Below are 25,952 nucleotides of genomic sequence, written 5' to 3'. Positions count from 1 at the left end.
GTCCTTATGCCTTTAAGGAGTTTATGATGCCCCCGCTCCAGCGGCGAAGTACATATTAATCCTTCAATTCGCGAATGGAAATATTGTAAAATAAATTATAGTATTATATAAACCAAATAAATGAAGGAAATAAATTTATTACCGTGCACTGCACTGCACTGTCCTGATAGTATATTATATTCGAAGATAAGACACATGTTCGGAGCGTGCAAGTAAACACGATGACTGATCGACAACACTGTTTCTGCTGTAGCAAAGATGGATAACCGAGAGTGCAGTGTCAGTGTGATTGCCATATTGCCAAATGGCTAAAATTTGGACCATTGTCGAGTTAATAATCATTGTGTTATTGTGCTTTTTTGCAATACCCATTCGAATCGAACGTCCTGTTGAATACGAAGACAATGTGTTTCAAGAATTCGTGCAGAGACATAACAGGTAACGTGAATAGAATTGTAATTTAGAATGGTTAACCACTTAACGGGCTGGTCTTACGTTGTGGAAAGAAGGGACATTAGTATAAAAAGTGAAATTTAGTATATTCAAGTAATTTTGACTTTGTAACAATGTAATTAAAATAAAAAACTAGTGGTGTATGGCATCGTGCCTTGAGGCAAACTGCTGGAACTTCCCGTACCAAAAATTATTTTTTTTTCAAAAAAGACTAAACTATTTTTATAACCATGGAAAAATTAGATTTTTGAGAAATTTGAAATTTTTATAAGAATTGGCTTTTTTGAAAAAAAACTATTTTTTATTTTGAAAATTTAGTGCTTTAGCTGCATAAGAAAGCAATATCAAAGCGCGTAAGCGCCGCGTCGCCGTCTAACAGACAAACAATGTTATGGAACCCATAGAAATGTAAACAAAATCTCTATAAAAGATCTGATAATTTTATGTGCATAAGTCTAATGATCATTTTTTACCGCCAAATGGCATTTTTTTTACTTTTTTTACTAGATCTCCGAAACCGCTTCACCTGCCTTCCTAAAAATTTAGTGAGCTCTTGATAATACAAGTAAAATGTTTTTTAACTTATTGAAATCGGACCGTTCTCTCAAAAACTGAGTTATCGTTTCTGGCACTTTTTGCCCCGTATCCTCGGAATGGCTAGACCTGCCTTTGCCAAAAAGTAATCAGCACGTTTCTTTATCAATACGAATCAAATGTTTATCAAATCGGTTGTTCGGTGTTCCCAAAATCGTCGACGAAAATTTGTATCCACACGCACACACACACATATCCCCATTTTTTCTAAGGTATGCCAAAATGTTCAGAAACCTCTGAAACGTAAAGATCTATAAAAATTCTCATTTTCGATTTTTTTGCGATTACTATAACTTACCATACGGGAAATTAGAAATCATAAAAAAATTATGAATTTCAAATCCGCTATAGCAAAAATAGTGCTATAACGAACTCGTCAGATCACACAATTATATTGCACATCTAGTTTTTTTCTGGGTCATTTTTTCTAGTGTATTTATTATAATAATAATGATCTGTTTATTTATTTATTCATAAGCAGGATTGTCAAGATTGAAAATATGGTATGATCTTTTTTTTAATTATTTAATGTAAAGCATCACAATTGATTTTATATCATAATAACTTACTTACACAACTTTTTTGAATCAATGAGAATTATTTGTAGTAATTATTTAATTAAAGTAAATTTTAAGTAGTAATCTGACAATGAGAAGTTTTTTTCATCAATAACATCTTAATGATGTGTGTTCGAATTTATTCACATTTCATGAAAAACAATTTTTGACTTTACATTTCTGTAAAAAATATGCAATGATATAGAGAAATTATCCAATAATCTTTCCTCAACATTAAAATTTAAACTGGAACTTAATTGCAAATTGTTGGAGCAAAATTCATAAAACGTTAAACATCAAAACATATGGCCTTTTAATCGATATATTAATATTAATTGCAATAAGTCAATTGATACGTTATTGAAATAACGAACGTATTCAATATTAAATACAAAATTTCACGTATTAAAAAAAGCATACCAATGAATTGTATAGGCACAATTTAAGCCAAATACTAGTTTTAAACGTCAGTCAAAATCATGAGCTTAAAGCTCTGGATTCGAAATAAATGATAAACTAGCTCATCAGAATGAACATATCTAACTATCTTCTTAAAAATATTTACAGCAAATAGTTGAATTTTTCATTAGAAAGAGCCGTCATAATGAATATAGAACTCGTCTATTAATACACTAATGAAGAATGAATTAAGTATAAATTATTATTTTTTTGTTTAATATATACATCAACCTTGTTGTGTTTTTAACTCTATATAAAATGAGTTTACTTTGTTTTATTCAAATTCTGATATAAATAAAGTAATAAATTCATAATATCTTCAGCATCAATTCATCCATCCATAGCAATATTAGGCAAAGCATTAAAATTCATGAGGTCTAGACAATTCAAAGCTCAAGGTCTGACAGAATTTTTTGGGAATTTTAATTATGTCTCCATATCAAAATAGAATTTATACGAGTAGTTGTTTGTATACTTTGTATTAAATTATATAATCATTAATTATAAAATCAGTAAATCGTTAGCATCTTTAATGAACAGGCAAGTAGAGGACTAGTAATTTATATGAGATGCATGATAGCACTATCTTATATAGTTATATTCAGAAACAAAAAGAAACTAATACCGTATATTGAATTTTTATCGTTAAAATGATTATATTTTTTAATTATATAGGAAAACTGATTGCAACTAGATAAAAGATAAACAAATAAAAATGATTAATATTCAATGAGAATTGAAAGATTAAAATTATAAAATCATTGTTCAATATTAAGCATTTGATATGATATCACAACAATATTTAAACTGGTGATATTTAAACTCAGGATGACAATTGGAATAAAATTGAAGAAAACACTATAAAATAAAAGAACATGGCATAAAATTAAACATATTGATTTAAAATAGAATAACAAAGAACTAAACATATTGGCTAAAAAAAAGAAATATAACGGCATAAAATGGAATAGAATTATAGAAAATGGCATAGTAATGCATACAATAAACATAGAAAATAGTGGAATAAAATTAAATAAATTGGACTGAAATTAAACAGAAAAAAGCTATGTAATATAAAAAAATGGCATAAAATTTAACATATTGGTATATAAATAGTAAAACTTAAAAAGGAATATAATGACATAAAATGGAATAAAGGGATAAAAAAAATCAATGAAAACTGAAAAAATATTTTGCATAAATACAATTAAAATTTAGTAAATAACTCTTACACCTTGGTTCTACTTCGATCAATAAAAAAATGCTTATGAAAATTTTATTCACACCATTTTATTACCGAAATTTTTAATTTTAGAACTAAAGGAAAGATTGCACACAATTAAATTGGTAATTGTTAACTTCAGTAGGGCAAGTTTTAGTAAATTGAAATTTACTAAAATTGAAATTTAGTAAATTGAAAAATTGAAAATGAAAAATTCTTATATGTTTTTACGTTTCAAAGGTTTCTGAATATTTTGGCATACCTTAGAAAAAATGGATGTGTGTGTGTGCGCGTGTACGGATACAAATTTTTCGTCGACAATTTCGGGAACATCGATCAACAGATTTGATAAATTCAAAAAACATTCGATTCGTATTGATGAGGAGACGTGATTGCTTATTAGTTTTTGACAAAGGCAGGTCTACCCGTTCCAAGGATACGGGAGATAAAGTGCCAAAAACGGTAAATCAGTTTTTAAGAGAACGGAGCGTCCGATTTTAATAATTTAGAAAATATTTTACTTGTATTGATAAGATGAAGAATTGATCAAATTTTCATGAAGGCAGGTCTAGCGATTTCGGAGATCTAGTAAAAAAAGTAAAAAAAATGCCATTTAGCGGTTACAAATGATCATTAGACATATCACATCAAATTATCCGATATTTTATGGAGATTTTAATAATGTGTATCAATTTTCTTTATGTTTCTATGGGTTCTGTAACGTTGTTTACTGAAAATTTGTCAAAAATTTAATTTTTTAAAAGTTTACAAAAAAAAAAAATCTTTTTCAAAAAATTTAATTTTTGGTACGGGAAGTTCTAGCAATTTGCCTTAAGGCACGATACACCACTAGTTTGATTATTTTGATTCAATTGAAAAAGTTTAATTTCAAAATGCTTAGTTGCAATTTAAATAATATTTTCTAATGCATAGAGGTCATAAAATAGAGTGGTGCAATAATAATTGAATTGAATAATTGAATATGCATGAATGTTTTAAATTCAGATCCTACAAGGACAACTCTACTGAGTACGCAATTCGTTTTGAAATATTCAAGAAGTCTCTTCGGGAGATTGGCCAAATGAATGCCAAAAGAGTCGACGACAACTCGGCGATTTATGGCGTCACCGAATATTCAGATTTGACGAGGCGAGAATACCAAAACGTTCTTCTACAGAAAAATAATAAACTAAGGTAAGTAAAGGAATGTGAGTCGTAAAAGCTTGAAACTATTTCGAAGATGGAAATTAATTCTTTAGAAATTAATTTACACTTTAATATGTTGTAATTAATTAGTGCGGAACACTATTTGTAATTTCAACCAAGTAAGTAAGGATCGTCTTCTAGATTAAAGTAGTATCAGTTTTTTAAAATTTATTTTCACATATGTTATTTATTACAATCTGCCTGGTAAGGCATGCAGTAACTTTGGTAATAAATTTGTAGATATAAAATTTTAAAATACTACGCAGTGGTAGTCATTTTAAGTTTGAAGAAGTAGTACATCAATTAAAATTTCTATCTTATCGGAAATAATTTGGCGTTGTAATTTCCGAAGCAGCCTCAGTCTGTATATACTCGAGCTTATAATAACAGTGGTGCCCCAACTTACGGGTTTCGCGACATGAAAGTGTTTTGAGATACGAGCTGCTAAAGGAGCGATTTGTTGCTTCGACATACGAGCAAAATTAGAGATACGAACTCTGAGCGAATAAGAGTTTTCCAGAAAAATGTTAATGGCAAAATGAAAATAGGAAAAATGTCGTCAGTTGTAACTATGATTTACTTACCATAGAAATATTTTGGCTTTTTTGAGATAGTAAATTATTTTAGAATTAGCCATTCTAATTATATATTAATATTAATTGTTAGTAACGCATTTATCACGCAAATGAATCAAGGATATAACGTTTGCAATTTTAACTATGAATTAATAGTGATTGTACAGTTATATGTAGTGTTCTTACATTTTTAAAATATTATTTACTGTTATAACCATGGGTCCAAAAAAAACGCCATTTTTCTTGAATTAAGAGTGATTATTGAAAAATATGAGGATATCTAGGAAGTATAGTACCGTGTAAACACATCATAAATAATATATGTTAAAAAACAAGTGATAAAGGGTATAACAAAGGTCTTATAATAATTTCTGAACAGCTTTCTAAACTCTAAAAGTTTGTGGATAATACTCCAAAAAAATTTAGACAGTTCGAGAATGGGAGTTGTAATGGAACATGTCATTTCTGTCCATTCATGTTATGTAATGAAAAATAATGATCAAAATAATAAATAGTTTTAAATTTATTTTTAGTATTGAAGAAAACACAGTGCTAGAACGAATTAACGGTATTTTAACGTATTTATATGAAAAATAAAAAAATGATTCGAGATACGAGCGTGAAACGAATTAAACTCATTCATTTAATGTATATAAGACAGAGAAGCAAAAATGTATTATTAATTGCAATTATTGCTTTTACATCATACTTTCAATTCATTTTTCTCAGTGAATAATACACCAAAAAATTTGCAAGAGTTCGAGAATGGGAGTTGTTTAAAGAAACATTAATAATTAGTTGAATTAATAAATAGTAAATTTATTCTTAGTACTCGAAAAACTTAACGAAAACCACAGTGCTGGTACTAATTAATGACACATTTCAATGTATTTATGTATATAAAAAATGCCTCGAGATACGAGCGATTCGACATACGAGCATGGTTATGGAACGAGTTAACCCAAAACATATATGTCGGGTTGGGGGGGGAGTACTACAGTGTTTTTAATCTAATGCAATTTTTCAAAGAATGAAAAATCTATGTCGTATACAGTAGAAACTCGATAAACCAGACTAATTATTGGATAGAAATTCAGATAATCGAAAATGCCGATAATCGAATGTAAAAATTTTTTTTTTACTCTATGAGCTGTTGGGCTGAAACTTCTCCTTTCTTCGTATTTTTTTAGATGGTAACCCAATGGTTAATCCATCCATATTTGATGATTTTTGTTATCAGAATTAATCTAAAAGAGCTGACTTTTTATTGGTGCAGCAATGCCGGGCAAGGGCTATTTTCACTTGGAAATATATTGTTATCTATATTTCCAAGTGAAAATCGTTGTCACTGCTGCCTGACAACAGGCTGTATGAAGAATAATGTGTATTTATTAAAAATAACAAATACATACATAGATATCAATGAAATTTAATGTTTATTAAAAAATTAACACTTTCTTATGTATGCACATTTATATTTTCTTGGAATTCATTACATACATATACTAAAAGACATTAAACCATAGCAGAATAGCTTATAAAATTTTATGTAATTTGGATTGCTATTTATTAATTAATAATAATAAAAAACATACTAAACTGTACCATTAATCATGTAAAAATTCGAATTGTAGGTATGTACATACATACATATAAATTTGTCGCGGTTGGTAGTTCGGATAATCGCGAATCCGAATAACTGAGGGCAGGATAATCTACTGTATATGATGTATATGATATTTATGATGTTCATACAAGAAAAAATGTGTTAATGGCAAATATTGCTTTTCCATCATACTTTCAAATACTTTTTCTCAAAGAGTTATTATTCCATCATCTTCCGTTCAAAATAAGTTAACTACTATCAATATTCCAGGTTACAATTATCACAATTATTTTCCGAGGTTAAACGAAAGCAGAAAAAACTATTAGGGAAACCGCAGCAATATGCTCTCCCGCTGCGAGTCGATTGGCGAGAAAAAGGCGTCGTTACCGGAGTCCGCGATCAGGGTCGTTGCGGGGCTTGTTGGGCGCACAGCACCGTTGCGACGATAGAGAGTATGTTGGCCATCAAAACTGGCAAAATGAAAGAGCTGAGTGTGCAGCAAATGATCGATTGCTCGTTGCAGAATTTGGGCTGTAGAGGAGGTGATACTTGTCTACTACTGTCCTGGTTAGTGGGTAAGAGAAACTACATACAGATAATAAAATTTTGTGTAACAAGTTTTTATAATAAAAGGTGAGGGCCTTTCCAGATCAAATTGGCCGCACCATAGTTTTTAGAAGATTTATGCATCCATAAGAAAATTTTATAGGTGTTTGTGCAATTCTAATGAAAAATTAATAAAAGCCAACCTCAGTGACTTTTTTTTATTATATAGTCATTTTTACACCTGTCCTGAAATGGACAGGTAGGAAAAAAGAGTAAAAATACCAAATCTTGTGACTATTGTCAGAAATTTTGAAAATTGCCAAATTTTAATATAGCATGAATTTCTTTTTTTAATCCCTGGCCCTGGAAGTGTTGTGGCATAGTTTTCTGGCAAGTTCGTTTGGATGATCCTCGAAGGGGATTTTGTAATAGTCTCCAATCTGAACTTGCTCGTATTTCATCGTTTATTGTTTTGATGTCAGCGCCTTTATGTAATAACAAATTCGGGACTTACATTGGGGCATTCAAAATTTCTTTAAGTAATTTATTTTGGTATCTTTGCATTTTTATCACGTTTGATTTGAGTACTTTTGAGATGTCAGATTTTTGGATAATTGACATATAAATACGAATTTCTTTCAAATTTTGCCCTTGTAGTGCTAAGGGGGGTCTAGGGGTCTTTTGTAATTATCTGAACGTGTTCGTATTTCATCGTTTACCGTGTTTAGAGCGGTGTCTTTGGGGCATTTAAAATTTCTTTGAGTAATTTATTTTGGCATCTTTAAATTTTTATCACGCTTGATTTGAGTGGGCAAAAATAAAAAAACTATTTCATACACTTACGAATCATTATTTAACAATAGGTTAAATACTATTATAGATAATATAGTCTCTAGACCACTGTCAGTACGAACAATTTTTTACTGATATGTTTTATAGTTACGAAACGAATTGAGTTTGGAACACTGCGGACCACTTTCTCAGATATAATAAATCATAAATAAAATCATAAAGTAAACTAGTGGGGCGCATGGCATCATGCCTTAAGGCAAATTGCTGGATCTTCCCGTACCAATTTTTTTTCAAAAGATTAACATTTTTGAAAAAAAATTACTTTCAAAAAATTAGATTTTTGAGAAACTATAAATTTTTGACAAAAATTTACTTTTTTTTTGAAAAAATATGAAACATTGTAACATATTGACATGAGTTATGATCATTGTATGACGGCTTGTAAAATAAATAAAATAAATAATTGAATATTTTCAATGATAAGTTAATAAATCGGCCGATAAGATTTAGAATGAGTAACTTGAAAATAGGCGTATTGAAATTTTTTCGAAAAGACCTATAAAATGACGTATAATTTGTTAAAATTCAACGGTAAGCCAATTTTATAAGGAAAAGTGAATAGTTATTGAGTTAAATAAATTAGATAAATTATTGACATGAGGCTCGTTATAATGTAGGTACTGACGACCTATAAAATATAAAAATATTTTCAATAATGAGTTATGTGTTAGTAAATCAGCCAAATGATAAATTAATAAATTGAAAATTGGTATATATGATTATTTTTTAGAAAAAAAAACCTATAAAATGACTTAAATGGTTTACATTCAAGAGTGGGTCGATTTTGTATGTTAAAGTTCCTAACCTTTTCTGTTTTATACTGTTCATCTTACCGAGACAATTTTAAATATTAATTTTAAATGAAATATTTTGCATCAAAAAGTGATAAATTAAAAGCCTATAAAATATTAATAAAACCTTAATTGTATACCAAACAGAAGTCAAACTAAAATTCTAAATATTACCGGAATTGCTTTACTTATTGTTTGTTCGCCTACCACAGCAGTTATTAATTTTTGAACAAGCGTTTCGAAACTATGTAGTTAATATAGAAGTATTATAGAGCAAAGTACCTACATAAAATAGTCATAAAATCGAACAAATATTACAATTTTAATTGCCAATATTGTAAAGCCTTACAATGCGTTGTTGTGCTTTAAATAAAATTCCAAACAGCGATGAACGAAACGAGAATACGAAACAATTTCAGAACAAGGAATGCATATTGAATGCGGTTTTATGTAAAGTGGCGAGTTTTATATAGAAATACAGAACTAATTGAAAATGAAATAAGTTTTGTGCATATACCATTTGTGAGGTCTTAAAATTAGATGTGTTTTTATGAACTTGGTCTAAATTACAGTATAATTCTACAATGCTGTAAAATGCATTGCACCACACCTACATACAAAAAACTAAAAAACTTTTAATCTTCATTGACAACAACAGATGCAAAAGTTCATGAACACAATAAAAACATTGCACCATATTAATTTTTAGGCATTTTCGATTTTTTTTAAATCAATATATAAGCATGACAAATTTAGAGAAGAATTGTTCGTCCTTGATTAAATCCTACAATAATAAAATAATGGGTAGTGCTGCCCTAGTGCAGGTCCATGAGTTGAGTTAAACTCCAACTCTATTTGGGAATAATATTGTGAGAAATTTCCCATTGCTATTTTACACCGCAGTGCCAGGGATGGGCTTATTTTCAAATGGAAACATATTTTTAATCTATATTTCCAAGTGAAAAATCGATATCGCTACTGCACGATACCAGGTCTTGCAGAGCGTGGGCTCGAACTCGTGACTCTTTTATAATTATAAATAATTTAATCTAATAAAAAAAAGCGTGCAACTTTTCCACGATTTATCTTCCCAATTTCGTCCTTTTTTATTATAAAAAAATGTTGAAATTTTTTTTCTAGGGGACTATATATCAGTACTCCCAAAAGAGGATTATGCAAAAACTAAGGAATGCACAGGGACTGGAATTCATGTAACACAATACTCATGTGATGATATGACAAGGAACGAAAACGAAATGTTAGCTGCTCTTGCTCTTCATGGTCCACTGGCAATTGGTGTAAATGCAATGAGCTGGCAAAACTATGTGGGTAAGAACAATTTTCACGACTAATAGGGTATTGATTAACGTATTCCTAAAGTTTAGTCTTAATTGATGACCCAACATTGAAAAGCCAAACCAAATTCAATGTACCCTTCTGTAAGAAGAATTCTCACACCAAAATAATATAGGGTAGAGCGGTGCACAAAGATCCAATTTGACTTTGTGGCAATTATATTGTGCATACCAAACTTATTATTTATTATTATATCACAACAAATAGCACATATCAAATAAACAACTATCTGACTATGTTCAGTAAAACTCCCAGCTAATTCAACATTGGAAAAACGTTTTTTTTTTATTATTTTTAAAAAATGTTGCTGTTTCTTTTTACTCCACAAGCGGCACAAAAAGGAACATCAAGGGGCCAAAAGATCCACCATTTTGTTTTTAATTATACATATAGCATTTATAATAATAGCTATATTATTCAATCAATGCAAGACATTTTAATTATTAATTTAATCAACAAAATTAAAAATCATAACTTAAAGATGTCTTTTTAATCATAATAAACAATGATTCATCAACTCTTACTACTTCATAAATTTTGCATTTGTAGTTATTTCTGTTTAGTTCATAAAATAATCAGACACATTGTAGAAATGTGTTTTTTCGCTGTTTTTTCAAAAATTTGTCACCTGGTCTTTTTTACCCCGTAGGAGGGGTTAAATAAAACGACCATACGGCAGAAAGATCCATTTGTTTACCTTTAATTTTAAAGGGATTTTACGAAATAGTAGCTACATTATTCGACCAATGCAAAATATAAATTTTATGGGTACCTACATTGTTTACAGAATTGACACTGTACATAACCTTGATCTGGTATTTTGTCAGAAGTATTCATAAGCCGATTTGGACTAACTATTTGTTTAATTTATCTTCTGAAAAATTGCTTTAACCCAATTAATTTTCATATTTGCTATTTTTTATTGTTCAAACCTTTGTCAGGATCAGTTGGTCCTTTTTACCCCGCAAACGAGTAAGCTTTTATAGAGGTTTTATGTAAAAAAACTGTTGAATCGACCTTAAAATTAACAATACATATTATAAATCAATTGAATAACGTATACTTAAAAATTATATTAAGGTCTCGTAAACTAAACAACAGTGCTCACAACCAAAAAAACTAACAACGAAAGAAAATAGACATTTTTTATAAATTTTCAAACATTGCCGTTGATCTCCCGGAAGCAAAGTTGTAAGAATTAAAATGATGGCTGATCATACATCTTTTTCCCTCTACTTTCAAATATTGTAGTTAATTTTTTTTACCTTTACTTTATCTTGAGATATCGCTGATGGACTTTTAAGACCCACTCCACCCTATAAATTGGCCAAATTAAACAACATGTTTGTAATATAGTAACTTCGATCCAGATTTTATTTCCGAGTAATTAATATTTCATTCTTAATCAATATATCTGGCCCGTATTGGTAAAACAAAATTGTTTAGTGAAAAATCTTTAGTTCAAAAAAATGAAGATTTCGTAAAATCATAACATAAATACAATTCTAATAGTAAAAATTACATATTTTTCAAGTTTAGAATTCAAGTCTTATTAGAGAAACTACTTCTCTTCTAAGGACCGATTCAAGTATGAGATGAGATGAAGGTTTTTCTCATTATTATGAAAGTTTTCAAACTAACATTTTCATAATATATCACTTCTTCCAATTTTCGTTCTTTAAGCACGTATATGCAATATTTCACGTCACAAAAATGAAATTCATTTTATCGAGTTACTTTTTATAACACCATAAATCTTAGTTTAGACATCAAGCATAGTGAGATCTATTTAACTGCGATTTATGAATTACAGACTTGTATTATAAAAAATAATAATGGAAAGTCCTAATTAGAAAGTATCAGATAAAAATCGTTGTAACAACAGATTAAGAATTCTGTATATCACATGAATGGTTATTGTTGACTTGTAAATAGAAACGGAGAGTGCAAATATGAATGACTGACATAGAAATATCTTTCAATGAACGTACAAACGGCTCTTGACTTTTTTTCGCGCAATTGTTATTCTTCACCTCAGCATGAAGCAAAAAAATTCACGTTTACTCAATGAAAAACTGAATGATTTGGTCGATAATATATTCCAGGCAAAAAATTATAAAGTGGATTCATTCATGGCAAGTCAATCAGTAAAAGATGGAATATATTTTAATAAAGCATAACATACCAGTAAATTAGAAAATTAAAAATATATTTAAATCGTTCTCAATTTTTATATTATATCTCGTATATCTACTATCAAAAAATAAAATTTAAAGAAAAATTACATGTAAATATAGAGGCCAAATTTTCAATGAAATAGATATGTTATGGTAAGGCTAAGTTGCGGTCAAAAAAACTATGTATTATATTTTCTATGCGATCAGGAATTTTACATATTAAACCTAACTTTACGTATGTGTTATCAAGGCACATCAGAAAGTTGCACATATGATAACTTTGCGCGCTTGGCCTTTGTGTGTTTTATGTTAGGTTTTTTATGTAAAAAGCTTGATTGCACAGCAAGTACATAGCTTTTTTGGGAGTTTTTACTACTTTATTTTAAGATAGCATCGTAACATAGCGTTGCCATAACAACGCTTCAATTTTCGAAGAACTAGCCCAAAGTGTGTATAATAGTAATAAAAAACACACTAAGACTTTATAAAAAATACCGAAATTTGTAAAATACGAAATAATGCAAATATTTATTAGAAAGAATCGTTCGATTTTTACAAACGTTGTAGTTTAAAATAAGCATTAAATTTTCTACGTCGAAAACAACTCTACAACTCATTATAAAAATAATGAGTATAATTATAACTAGTGGGGTGCATGGCATCATGCCTTAATGCAAATTGCAGAAACTTCCCGTACCGTAATTAAAAATCTTGGTACGGAACCCAAAAAAATTTACACAAAATTTGTACATATTATTTAAATCTCTATAAAATATCTTATAATTTGAGGTACATATGTCTAATAAACATTTTAGACCGCCAAATGACATTTTTTCAGCTTATTTTTATTGAGAGTCCATAACCGCTGGACCTGCCTTCCCAAAAATTTGAACAGATCATCTTGTCAATACTAGTAAATTGTTTTTTGAATGATTAAAATCGGAATCTCTTAAAAACTGAGTTAACGTTTTCGGCATTTTTTGCCTCGGCTAGACCTACCTTCGCCAAAAACTAATCAGCACGCCTGCTTATCAATACCAATCGAATGTTTTTTTAATTATTCAAATCGGTTGATCGATTTTCCCGAAATCGTCGACCAAAATTTGTATCCGCACACACACATACATCCATTTTTTCTAAGGTATGCCAAAATGTTCAGAAATCTCTGAAACGTAAAGATATATAAAAATTTTCATTTTCGAGGAAGTTAAAAAATAAAGATTGGATCGATCACCTAGATCTATATGTAAATAACTTATTTATATTTTGAAGATTAAACAAAAACATCAGACCCAGAATTGAATGGAAAAAAATCCAACATTGTGTTCTGATTTGTTATTTATGCTTCTATAAATTTAAATTTTTTCTAAATATAGAGAAACTACGTGCAAGTGGCATTTTGTCTTAAAACTGTGATATAGATCACAAATTAAAATTGCTTGTATGTATAAATAATCGACTCTATCAATAAAAACTGGGATATAGAATACATATTTTAAAATTGTAATGATAGATTTTTGAAATTGTGACACGCACCATAACTCCAATCCTTGATAAATTTTAATAAATAAACCATTTTTCGTAGAACCATGACATCTAAAGATGCACTTATTGAGCCTGAACTCTATCGGAACACAAAAATTCTTCAAAATCGTCAAAAAAATTCAACAATTAAACGATTTGGCCGATCATACTCTGAACTAAAACTAAATAGCACGAACTCCAACTGATATATTTTGAACTGTTTATAAACTCTTTAAATCGATTCAGAATTTCTAAAACGCCAAAGAAAATTTAAGCTTTTTAGCTATTTACAAAAAAACGGTTGGTAAGATCATCGCGCTCATCTACTATCAATGCAAGAGTCCTTATCGAGTTCCATCTAATGGCTTTTAAAAATTATTTACTTACTAAAAAAAATACTTGAGCCATGCCAAAAAGCAGACATCATGTCAGTCAACAACAGAGAAGTTTCTGTGGTATATGTCCTTATTTCCATTATATCTCAATTACTCCCCAATCCGCACTTCATCCAAAAATCCATTATCAACCTCTCGATGAATAAAATAACATCAAAGCCTTATCTTTTTCCTTACAGGGGGTGTAATTAAATACCATTGCGAAGGTGGACCCATGATGTTGAACCACGCAGTTCAGGTGGTCGGCTACGACCTGTCCGGGCCGACACCTCATTATATATTGAGAAATTCCTGGGGCCCGCGCTTCGGAAACGACGGTTACGCTTATGTGGCGATAGGCGGTAATGTTTGCGGAGTGGCCGAAGAGGTCTCGGCTGTCCAAGTCACGGAGAAGTGAGGAATATTAAAGTCAACACGAAAACAAATAAAGACTGAGAAGAATTCAAATGTGCAATAGTGGAGAGAGACATAGGAGATACAATAACATTTCTTAATGGATTGGAAACTTATTTAATGTAATTCAAGGGCCAATTCGCCGATAAAATAGCGATGTTATGAAAACGCTATGTTACGGTTTTATCTTCGTATAAATTGGTAGTAAAAACTGTTCAAAAGCTACGTTTTTGTTGTACGATTAGACATTTCACACATAAAATCTAACTTACAAAATGCACAAACATCAAATAACAATTTTGACATAAATGCATTTTTTTAGTTTTTACTACTAATTCATACGGATATATGCGTAACATAGCGTTGCCATAACATTTCTATTTGATCAGAGAATTGGCCTCTCATCCACTACGATTATTGAATTTGAATATACACTACCCTGCAAAAGTTTGGACTCACTTAAGAAATTCGTTGTCTTTTTTATTCATCATTCTCAGTCAGTTTGAGGTAACAGATTCGCTGAAAATTGCATTAAATTTACGAGTTAATAACAATTACATGTGATATTTTTAAATTTTTGTGGAAAAAACGAAAAAAATAAATCCATCCGTTCTTCATCAATATGTTGGCCTTTTGATTTGAAGTCATTGGCGCGCATTTTTAAATGATGATGATGCATCGAGTAAAAGTTCATTTGAGTTCACAAAAATAGTTAATGTAATTCAAAATGATAATTTATAACCTTGAACTTATTACATTTTACAAAATATTTCGAAAATTAACATATTTCTGTACAATAAATAAATGAGAATTTAATCTTTATTATATTTTTTAATCTTTATTATAATCTTTTTTTTTCAATCAAAACTTTAATAAAGTATATTATAATCTTAAAATGTTTTTCTATATCAATACGTACATTAAAATGTCTGAGGAGAAAGATAAATAAAGTGACGAAAAAAGTGTTCCCAAGTGAGTCCAAACTTAAGCAGGGTAGTCCTAACTTACTTTTGGAAGTTATAGATTTTTTTTAATTAGTATAGTTATAGATATAGTGTAGATATATTATATATATTTACTAGTGGTACGGTACCCGATCATGCCTTGTTGTGTTATGTATATAAATAAAAATTTAAAAAAAATGCGTTTCTGTTATATCTAGTTATCAAGATGGAAAATAGCTCTCGTATCATTCGTGATTGATTGTTGAGCTGTATTAAAAGCATTTTCGAGTAAAATATCCCATTCAGCATTTAACTTTTTCCACTCGCAAATTGCGAGAAAAAAAGGTATTTTGACGCCGGAGCGGCGGCATCCGAATGGAAAGGGTTAATATATAATATAGCCTAAGCATATCAACTGTAATTAAACTGTAAAAACTCAACAACATAACACATATCAAACAACCAACTATCGAAATATTTTCAGATTATTTCACAATTATTGCCTATATAAAGAAATTGTTTAATGCTATTTTTTCTACAAAAAATCCATCTGTCCCCGTTTACTCCATATGTGGCAAACACACCTTTAACAATTTAATTTAACTCCCAGATAGAGGTTACTTTCAATTATCCCAAATTTTCACGCCGATTGGATTATGATTTATGATAGTTAAATGAAAATTTATGTCTATATGTTTTTTATATAAGCATTATAAAAAATGACTGTAAAAAGAAAAGTTGTCAGGGTGTCCAACCCCTACAACTTGGTTTCAATCAGAATATGCAAAAGTCTGTCCGGGAATATAACCTAACTTTTTCCCAAAATTTCACGGCATGGTTTATAAAAAAATGATGTAATTACTATTATAATTCTTACAATATCGGGGGTTTGCGGTAGGACTTTGAAAAATTAGGTTTATATGTGTTATAGATATATAATATATACATATATAGGTTGAAGCAGTGGTTTCCAACCTTTTTTGCACCGCGCCCAATTTAATTTTATAAATACTCGACTGATATTATCAGACTACAAATTAACATGCAATATTATGTAAATATGCATAAAAACTAACTATTTTTTGTTTATTTTTTAACATGAATTCAAAAATTTTGGGTTATTTTCGAAAATAGTATTCCGGAAACAGTTGCACGCGCCTCAGAACAGCCTGGGACCCCACAGGTTGGAAAACGCTGGTTTAAATTGTTTTCATAATCATATACTGAATTGAAGCATTTATTAGAGAAGATTGCAGAAGATTCGGAAAGACCCCGTTTAACGCTACTACTATAAGTTTTTTTTATTTCAACCAATTTAAAAATTAACGAAAAAAACAAGTTTGGGTGATAAGTAAAAGTAAAAAAAAAAATTGGAGAAATAGTTGGAAATACACTTTTCTTTTTAATAATAATCTGAAACAATTAACTGATTATGATCAATTTAATCAAGTTCGTAAATAGGTCTTTGACCCCTTGTCTAAAATTATTAAATAATTAATTAATTTGTTAAAAATAATTTAATTTCGAACAAAACCAGGATGGGGTGCTGTAAATACTGTTTCCCAGTCATCAACCATTTGTAAAAAAAAACGCGGAAAAAATACATTAGATCATTAGCCTTTTGACAAAATGGTAAAAAATTGGGAGAACAGAAGACACCGAAAGCTCTGACTGAATTTGAAGTTTATTAAAAACAAAGATGGTTATTATTAATTTATACACAACCAATTTTTTGTCCACGATTTTCTAACCTGATTTTTTTTTATTGTTTATTTTTGTATTTTTATTGACTTTGTATTCAATTAACTTTATAATTTTATTTAATTTACAATTTCCTAACCTGATTATTTACATTTACATGTTAAAATAGAACCGTTTAGCGCTGATTCGCTCGCTTTACGCTCTGCGAACATACCCCCCCCCCCCCGCGTAAAGCGAGGTATTACTGTATTTGTAATTTGATCAACTTAATTTAACTTTAAGTTAACTTAGTTCAACGCTTTTATTAAAAACATAAGGCGCAGATACAATATTATAGCTCATGTTATAATTACCCTCATTGTTATGTCTATATAATCTTGTTTTAGTATATCCATATCAATTTAATGCCTTGTCAGAGTAAATTGTATACAATGTTTAATGGTATTATTAATACTGATAAAAAACAGTTTATTAGAAAATGAAAGTGTTTACAATTTGAAACAGCATTTGTATGAAAGGTCCCCACAAAGAGGTCACATCAGTTATCTGCATCATTAATCTATATCAAATTTTCAAACACGTACTGCACACAATGTAATATACAATATACTTACATATATATATATATATATATATATACATGTGTATACATGTGTAGATATATATACATACATATTTATTTATATGTGTGTGTGTGCATGTATGTAATAGTTAAGTTTTTTTCTTTAAAAGCTATTATTTATAATTTTTTCATTTATGAGTTGGAACTCCCTTTTTTCTTAAAAAAATTTTTTTTAATATTACATTTATGAATATTTTCTACGTTTCGGGAATAAGGGATGCCTACCTCTTCAGAAACTATTGAAAATAAACCTTTTTTTAATCTACTAAAAATTATTAATTATAACATTTGTTTATCAACAACTATATATATTACTGAATTGCCTTGAAAACTTGATAATAATATTATTTAAATTATTCGATATTAATACCAAAATTTAATTAAGATATAATTTAGTACATTAATAAAAGGTGAACCACTGGGTTTTCCTTTTAAAATTCTATGTTATTTGTCAAACTAATTACTCAATGTCTTTCTATTTGGACAGAATGCAATTTATAAAAAAATTTAAAAAAATCGATAAATTGAAATTAATACTAATCAGAATTTTTTACCAAGAGTAAATGCAAGCTAGTTTTAAAAATATATATGCAAGTTACAAATAAACTTTGAAAAAATAAATACAGTTATCAGTTAATTAAAAATATTAAATATTAAAAACATTTGAAATAAATTAATTATAATAAAATTCTATTTTAATTTGAGAAAGCTTCATCAATAAACCAGTATTTAAAAAAATAATTTTGCTAAAGTTGAAAGCCAAGAAAATGTGCTTAGACTTTTCAAATTACCACAAAATGGCTATCTAGGCGTGAAAAATAAAGGAAAGATGAGATGTTTTAATATGAGATATTTTAATAATATTTTATATTTTAATATATAAATATTTAAAAATAAATAGCATGTGAATGCAATATATGAAACGCAATATAATATTTAATCTCAAATGGTCCACATTTAAATTAGAACTTCCGTAGTTCTACCAGATAACAAAATTGCATTTAATAACTTCTGGCGTTAATATATCCAAAGTTAAATATGAAATTTTGTCTAAATAATAATTCAATATTAAGAACAATTATATAAACAAACGTTAAAAGTGTTTCTAATATAGAAAAAATAAAACAACATTTTTATTCGAAAATTTTTTCGTTACTCAGAAGTAAGAGCTTTGGCTTTCAACCAGAAGGTTTCAGGTTCTATTTAACACCAGACAAACTGATATCAAGCAATAGTGATATCGAATAAAAACAAATGGCGGAAATACATTTTCAAATAAAAACATCCTTTTCCCGGAATTGCTGAATCAAACTAGAAGTCATCAATAATATAATAATTCTAATATTGAAATATATCAAACACAAATAGGTGAACCATTGGGTTGTCTTCTAAAAGTCCAACGTGGTTAAGAATATTTATCACTCAAACAATGGTAAAATTCTAATCGCTGTTAAAAAAAAAACATATAAAAGAGTAAAAAATATGGTGAATATTCACAACATCGATCGATTCTACGAATTTCATATAAACAATTTATCGTAGCGATTCAAATACTATATGTTCTCGTAAATATTGTTTTTGGCGAAGATAAACACGACTATACAAAACGTGAGAAGTTTAGCAGCTATTGTATTCGCTTCCTTCGACCAAATAAAATATAAACAAACTTTAAATTATGAATGATATATCATATAACAATTTTATTGAAGTGAGCAAGGCTGTATCGACAACATGGTCAGTCTAAAAATTAATTACATAATATATTTAAACTGAATTGTAATATTGAATGGAGTTGAAAAAATAAAATCTACTTCTACATAAAATATTCCTGTTATACTCAAAGTGAACCTCCTCCGGGGCTCCATGATAACGTTCAGGGGGTCAAGTCAGCAAAGAAAAATTTCGATGGAAATTAAAATGGGGGGTACACGATAGTGGATTACAATATACCACGTTAATATCATTTCACTATAACTATAATAAAATGCCACACAATATTTATAAATATATAAATAATACATAAAACTAGTGGTGCATGGCATCGTACCTTGAGGCAAATTGCTTGAACTTTCCGTACCAAAAAGTGATTTTTTTAAAAAAGTTTTATTTTTTTCATTTATTTAACTGTTTATTTTGCAACTATTAAAGCCTTTCAATAGTCAGCAAATTGAGTCTTAAGTTAATGAACTCAACTATATTGCGACCATCGAATCGAATGTCTACTTATGTTACTTATATTTATAAAAAAGCAACTATTGTTCTATTTAAGCTTTGACGATACTGATTCCTAATTATCAAGTTTCAACTCTTTAGTTCTGTATTTATAAAGATTAATCTTAAATGGTCTAAATAAAACCTTTGGAATTTACTTATATGCAAATGAAACCATTAAATTTGCTGCTTTAAAAATACTGATTCCTAATTATCAATTTTCAACTCTTTAGTTCTGTATTTATGATGATTAATCTTAAATGGTCTACATTTAATTTAAAACTTCCAGATAACAACAGTGCATTACATAGTTTTTGGCATTAAACTAAAATAACCAAAATTTAATTCAAAATTTTCGGTTGCTAATTATTCAATATTATTAACTATTATGTTTATAAACGTAAAAATCAATTTTTAGTAGCAGCATATTTGCTTGATTTTTCATTATTAGTATGATAATATTGATAATTTTTAACCCTTTCCACTCGGAAAATTCATGTAAATCTCGGAATTCCCGAGAGGAAAGGGTTAATTTGATGCAGTAATGCTGGGAAGGGCTATTTTCACTTATGAAGGGCTTTATTTCCAAATGAAAACCTTAAGATTATAGCTTTGTGGCCTTTCAACCAGAAGGTTCCATGTTCGATACCACCTCGACCAGTCTGATATCAAGCAATGTTATTGGTTTTTATTTGGAAATATAACCCTTCACAAGTTAAAATAGCCCTTCCCCAGCATTACTGCACCAAATTAAAAATTATCAATATTATCATTCTAATAATGAAAAATAAAAAAATGGCATCTGACCATGATTTTAGTATTCCAAATAATCCGAAAAAAAATGTATTATTAATTTAGGATAATTTTTTTATACCTATATAATTTAAAAAAAACTCCAATCTTCAATTTTAACAATTGAGTTATAATGTGCTATATTAGTTGATATAACCTTACATTTTAAATTAGAAAATTTTACCAGTGAGAGTGTATACATTTAAAAAAAATTGTTAGGGGTCTCTTATCGCCCCCCTGGATATTACAATCGCCCATTTGGAGAAAGACTGATCTAGGATAATGTCGCAATCGTACGAACTGCGGACAAAATTACAGAAACATTTTTTTACAAAAAAATCGACGGCCTGGAAGCAAAATATTTTATTTTGAAACATTTTTTGAATTTCTTAAAATTTTCATTGTAGATAGTATAATAAAAACAATAGATGATAACGTGGTATATCTGTAATCCACTACCGTAGACCCCTATATTTTGTGGACCCCGATTTTTTTTTCGCTCATTTCGTGGACCCCCTCCTGAATGTTCTTATGGACCCCTGGGGGGTTATGGACCCATGTGGACACTACTTTAGGAATCACTGATTAATACAAATACAGACAAGTTTAAAAAATCCCACAAAAAAACGCCTGTCTGGAAGAAAAATATTTTGTCTGAAAACTTTATTTAAAATACTCGAAATTTTTATTATAAATAGTATAATAAAAACAATAAATAGATAATAACGTGGTGACCCACTGCCGTGGACCCCTATATTTTCTTTTCGTGGACCCCAATTTTTTTTCGCTCACATGGACCCTCAGAATGTTCTTATGGACTCCTGGGGGGTTATGGACCCATGTGAATGACTTTGGAAATTTACTGATTTAAACAAATACAGACAAGTTTAAAAAATGTTTTTTCACAGAAAAATCGACTGTAAGAACAATATTTTTTTGCAACTTTTTTTGATATTATAGTGTAACATAAACAATAAGTGAATAAATAACAACGTAGTGTATTATGACCCACTACGGTGGACCCCTATATTTTCATTTCGTGAACCCCATTTTTGATTAGCTCACGTGGACCCCCTGAATGTGGTTATGGACCCCTGGGGAGTTATGGACCCATGTGAATGACTTTGGAAATTTACTGATTTAAACAAATACATCCAAGTTTTAAAAAATGTTTTTACACAAAAATCGACTGTCTGGAAGAAAAAGATTTTTTTTGCAACTTTTTTTGATATTTTCGAAATTTGTGTTATAGATAGTGTAATATAAGCAAGAAGTGAATCGATAACAATGTGGTATATTGTAAGCCACTATCAAGGACCCCTGTATATTCATTTCGTGAACCCCAATTTTCTTTCGCTCACGTGGACTCTCTGAATGTTCTTATGGACCCATAGGGGGCTATAGACCCATGTGAACCACTTTAGGAGTCACCGATTTAAACAAGTACAGACACGTTTAGAAAATGTTTTTACAAAAAAACGACTGTCTGGAATAAAAATATTTTGTCTGGAAACTTATTTTAAATTTCTTGAAATTTTTATTATAGATAGCATAAGTGAATAGATAATAACGTGTTGTATAGTGATCCACTATAGCTACCCCCATATTTTCATTTTGTGAACCCCGTTTTTGATTATCTCACGTAGACCCCCTGAATATGATTATGAATTCCTGGGAGGGGTTATGGACCCATGTGAATGACTTTGGGAATTACTGATTTAAACAAATACAGACAAGTTTAGAAAATGTTTTTACAAAAAAACGACTGCCTGGAATAAAAATATTTTGTCTGGAAACTTATTTTAAATTTTTTGAAATTTTTATTATAGATAGCATAAGTGAATAGATAATAACGTGGTGTATAGTGATTCACTGCCGTAAACCCCTATATTTTCATTTCGTGAACCCCATTTTTGATTATCTCACGTGGACCCTCCTGGGGAGTTATAAACCCATGTGGGCCACTTTGACAATGACTGGCTTAAGCAAGCAAATCGTATAAGTACTTTAATATGACATCATAAGTCTATTCTCAACATTAACAAGTGTTTAAAATCTATCTTCATTATACAACGTACTAGTTTAATATATCAATCAACCAACATATTCTTCTGCATTTATTCTAATTATATCAAAGTAACGATTCCATACTGGTTTTGAAGTCAACATTGCTGAGCAAACGAGGTCTTTGCACTAAAGATACGTCAATGACAATATCAGCTGTGCGTAAAACAATAATCCATTTAACAAAACATATATAAAAACATAAATTAAACTTACTTTTAATCAATCCTTTAACAAATCTCCATATAATCCCAACTCAATCCAAACTCAGAAATGAAAGTTTTTTTTATTATAGAACCTTTGTCACGTAACACACACTTCTTAACACACAATATGTTTTTGTCAACCGAGCGTGAAATTATGTTTAAAATTCGTTTTTAAGTACTTTGACACGTTGTATTATTTCTTTTGTTTAATTACTTTAATTTCATTGTAATATTGCGTTCGAGCAGAGCGCAGAATACACTTGTTCAGCTGTCGATAAGGCGGTCGCCTCTTGTGCACTGCTGAACGAAATAACAATCAAACAGATATGTTGGGAAAGAAGACTTGAGAGCGGCGATTAGGTAAATGCACATGGATAGATAACGGAAGGATCGTGAAGGTGGTTGTAAGTCGAGATAAAAAATTATATAAACCAAAGCAATATTAGAATTTAATATATTCACGGATGTGATTTATATAGTACTAATAAAGAATAAGCACTGTATATTGAATTTTTTAATATTTAATTCTACAAGATTGAAATAAATTAGTATTGCATATTTTATGTTATACAATTTGGTTATATATTGATTTATTTGTTGTAAATATTTACTTTTCTTAAAATGTAGTGAATATAGTTCACTACAAAATATCATTCCATTTTTCTAAAGATTTTAAGACAAATGTAATATTAATAAACGGTAAGTTAGATTGATTAGAAATCTAAGTTTATCTAATAACTATTATCTATTTATTAAATAATCTAAATTTATTGAGTAATAAAAAATCTAAGTTAAATGGAAAATAAAGCCTATAAATTCTGAACCAGATACCAAATCAAAATATTTTTGAAGAAAAAACGAAATTTTAATTCATTAGACCTAAAAAATTAATATTATTGATGATATCAAAGACAAATATAATTATTTCAAGAAAAAAATAAAAACATTGACTTTTAGAAGACGCCAAAATATACATTGTTATATATTAATTTATTTGTTGTAATTATGTACTCTCATATACAAATGTAGTAAATATAGCCCACTGCAAAGCATCATATTTTTTATGATTACCCCAAATCTAATATTGTAATTTATAATATCTTATAAATAATATATTTTATACTGTAAGTTAATAATAATTAAGAATCTGAAAAGAGGAATCTTTTGAGTACATAAATTCTTAAAAAGCTATACGGGATAAATGAAAGCAATAAGCCTATAAATTCTGAATCAGATACTCAACTAAAATATTTTTGAAAAAAAAACAAATTCTAATTAATTAGACCTAATTATAAAAATAAATATTATTAATGATATCAAGAACAATTATAATTGTTTCAAGAAAAAAATACGAAAATTGGCTTTCCAAAGACACCAAAATATATATTGTTAGATATTAATTTATTTGTAGTAATTATGTACTCCTATGTACAAATGTAGTGAATTTAGCTCACTACAAAAAGCATATCTTGTATGATTTCCTGACAAATGTTATTAATATACTGTAAAGTAATAATAATTAAGAATCTAATAACAGGAATCTTTTAAGTACATATATTCTTAAAAACGTATATGGAAAAAATAAAACCAATAAGCCTGTTATATTCTGAACTAAATACTAAATTAAAATACTTTTTATAAAAATAAACCAATTAATTAATCAAAAATAATAATAAAAATTAACATTATTGATAATATTACGGACAATTATAATTATTCTAAGCAAAACTTGAGAAAATTGACCTTCTGAAGAAAAAATTTGTTTTGGACAGAAAATTTGAGCCGCTAATTTTATGTTTTCTTGTCATTTTAAGTCATTTTGAATCGTTAGACACCGTATAGTAAATCGTGTGCGTATGTGTATGTGAGCTAAAAAATCATCTATTGTCAGCGTTTTATCAAAAACGGATGAATAAATTTCAAAAATCAAGAAGGACTTACGTTGATAAGTTTTGCGCAACAATCAGACCAACAGTTTCTTCATAATTAGCAAAATAACGCAAAAATTTTCGTCAACTTTTTCGTAAAAAAATTTGAACCGATTTTGGAAATTACAAAGATATCAGTTGGAAATCGTAATAATTAGTTTTTGTTAAAGAACGATAAATGCAGTTTTAATTAAATTGAAGCGATAGATTTCATGGCCTAAAACTCTAAAAGAGCATCTTGAAATATTATAGGAAAACAAAAAGCAGTTTACTTATAAAAAATATTAAATATTCGAACAATTTTTTGTAATAATTACCGGAGACGTTCACACTTGAATAAAATACATTTTTAAAACACTAAAGTGGAATTTTTTCTTAATTTTAATTGAATATGCCAAATACTTATACATGCAGGAAAGTTTAAGAAATTTAAATTTAAATAATATGATAAATATATACATAGACTAAATAATATGATAAATACATAAATAGACAAAATAATATAATAAATAATAAAATAGACTAAATAATGTGATAAATACGTATACAATTATAAACAAATAAATATGTACGTGTAACGCAATAACAATAATTTTCATAACCCCAAATACCAAAATAGCAATATTTTTTAAAATTTCTAATTTAACTGACAAACAATATTTTTTCCATTTTTAAAAAATGAAATCAATTGCAATAATATATAACAATCTACATAAGATACATATATATATATATATATATATATATATATATAAAAGTACATCTATATAAGTATACA

The 25,952-nt window shown here is 28.7% G+C and overlaps 2 protein-coding genes across 3 annotated transcripts in view; one reads left to right on the top strand and one right to left on the bottom strand.

The window, feature by feature from the left end:
- The window catches only part of LOC113365715 (ubiquitin-conjugating enzyme E2Q-like protein 1), an 86,919-nt gene extending 63,382 nt beyond the window's left edge, over positions 1-23,537 (bottom strand). The window contains exon 1 of the mRNA XM_026607238.1: positions 23,257-23,537. The gene's annotated coding sequence lies outside the window, so the exon portion shown is untranslated. The remainder of the gene's footprint in view (positions 1-23,256) is intronic.
- LOC113365713 (cathepsin O-like) lies at positions 271-23,568 on the top strand. Of its 2 annotated transcripts, none has more exons than XM_026607237.1 (5): positions 271-438; positions 4,291-4,479; positions 6,943-7,247; positions 10,002-10,190; positions 23,493-23,568. In XM_026607237.1, the coding sequence occupies exons 1-5, from the start codon at positions 305-307 to the stop codon at positions 23,522-23,524; spliced, it is 849 nt and encodes a 282-aa protein (XP_026463022.1). In that variant the 5' UTR covers positions 271-304; the 3' UTR covers positions 23,525-23,568. The 2 variants fall into 2 exon arrangements, with proteins under 2 accessions (XP_026463022.1, XP_026463021.1); XM_026607236.1 differs by lacking the exon at positions 23,493-23,568 and adding an exon at positions 14,493-14,771.
- Positions 23,569-25,952: the final 2,384 nt, after the last annotated feature.

The sequence above is a fragment of the Ctenocephalides felis genome, unplaced genomic scaffold (genome assembly GCF_003426905.1).
Source record: "Ctenocephalides felis isolate EL2017-DRISC unplaced genomic scaffold, ASM342690v1 CF-g0.4_SCAFFOLD_01170, whole genome shotgun sequence".
Lineage (NCBI taxonomy): Eukaryota > Metazoa > Arthropoda > Insecta > Siphonaptera > Pulicidae > Ctenocephalides > Ctenocephalides felis.
The sequence above is the reverse complement of the archived record's forward strand: the minus strand, read 5'-3'. Positions and strand labels throughout refer to the sequence as shown.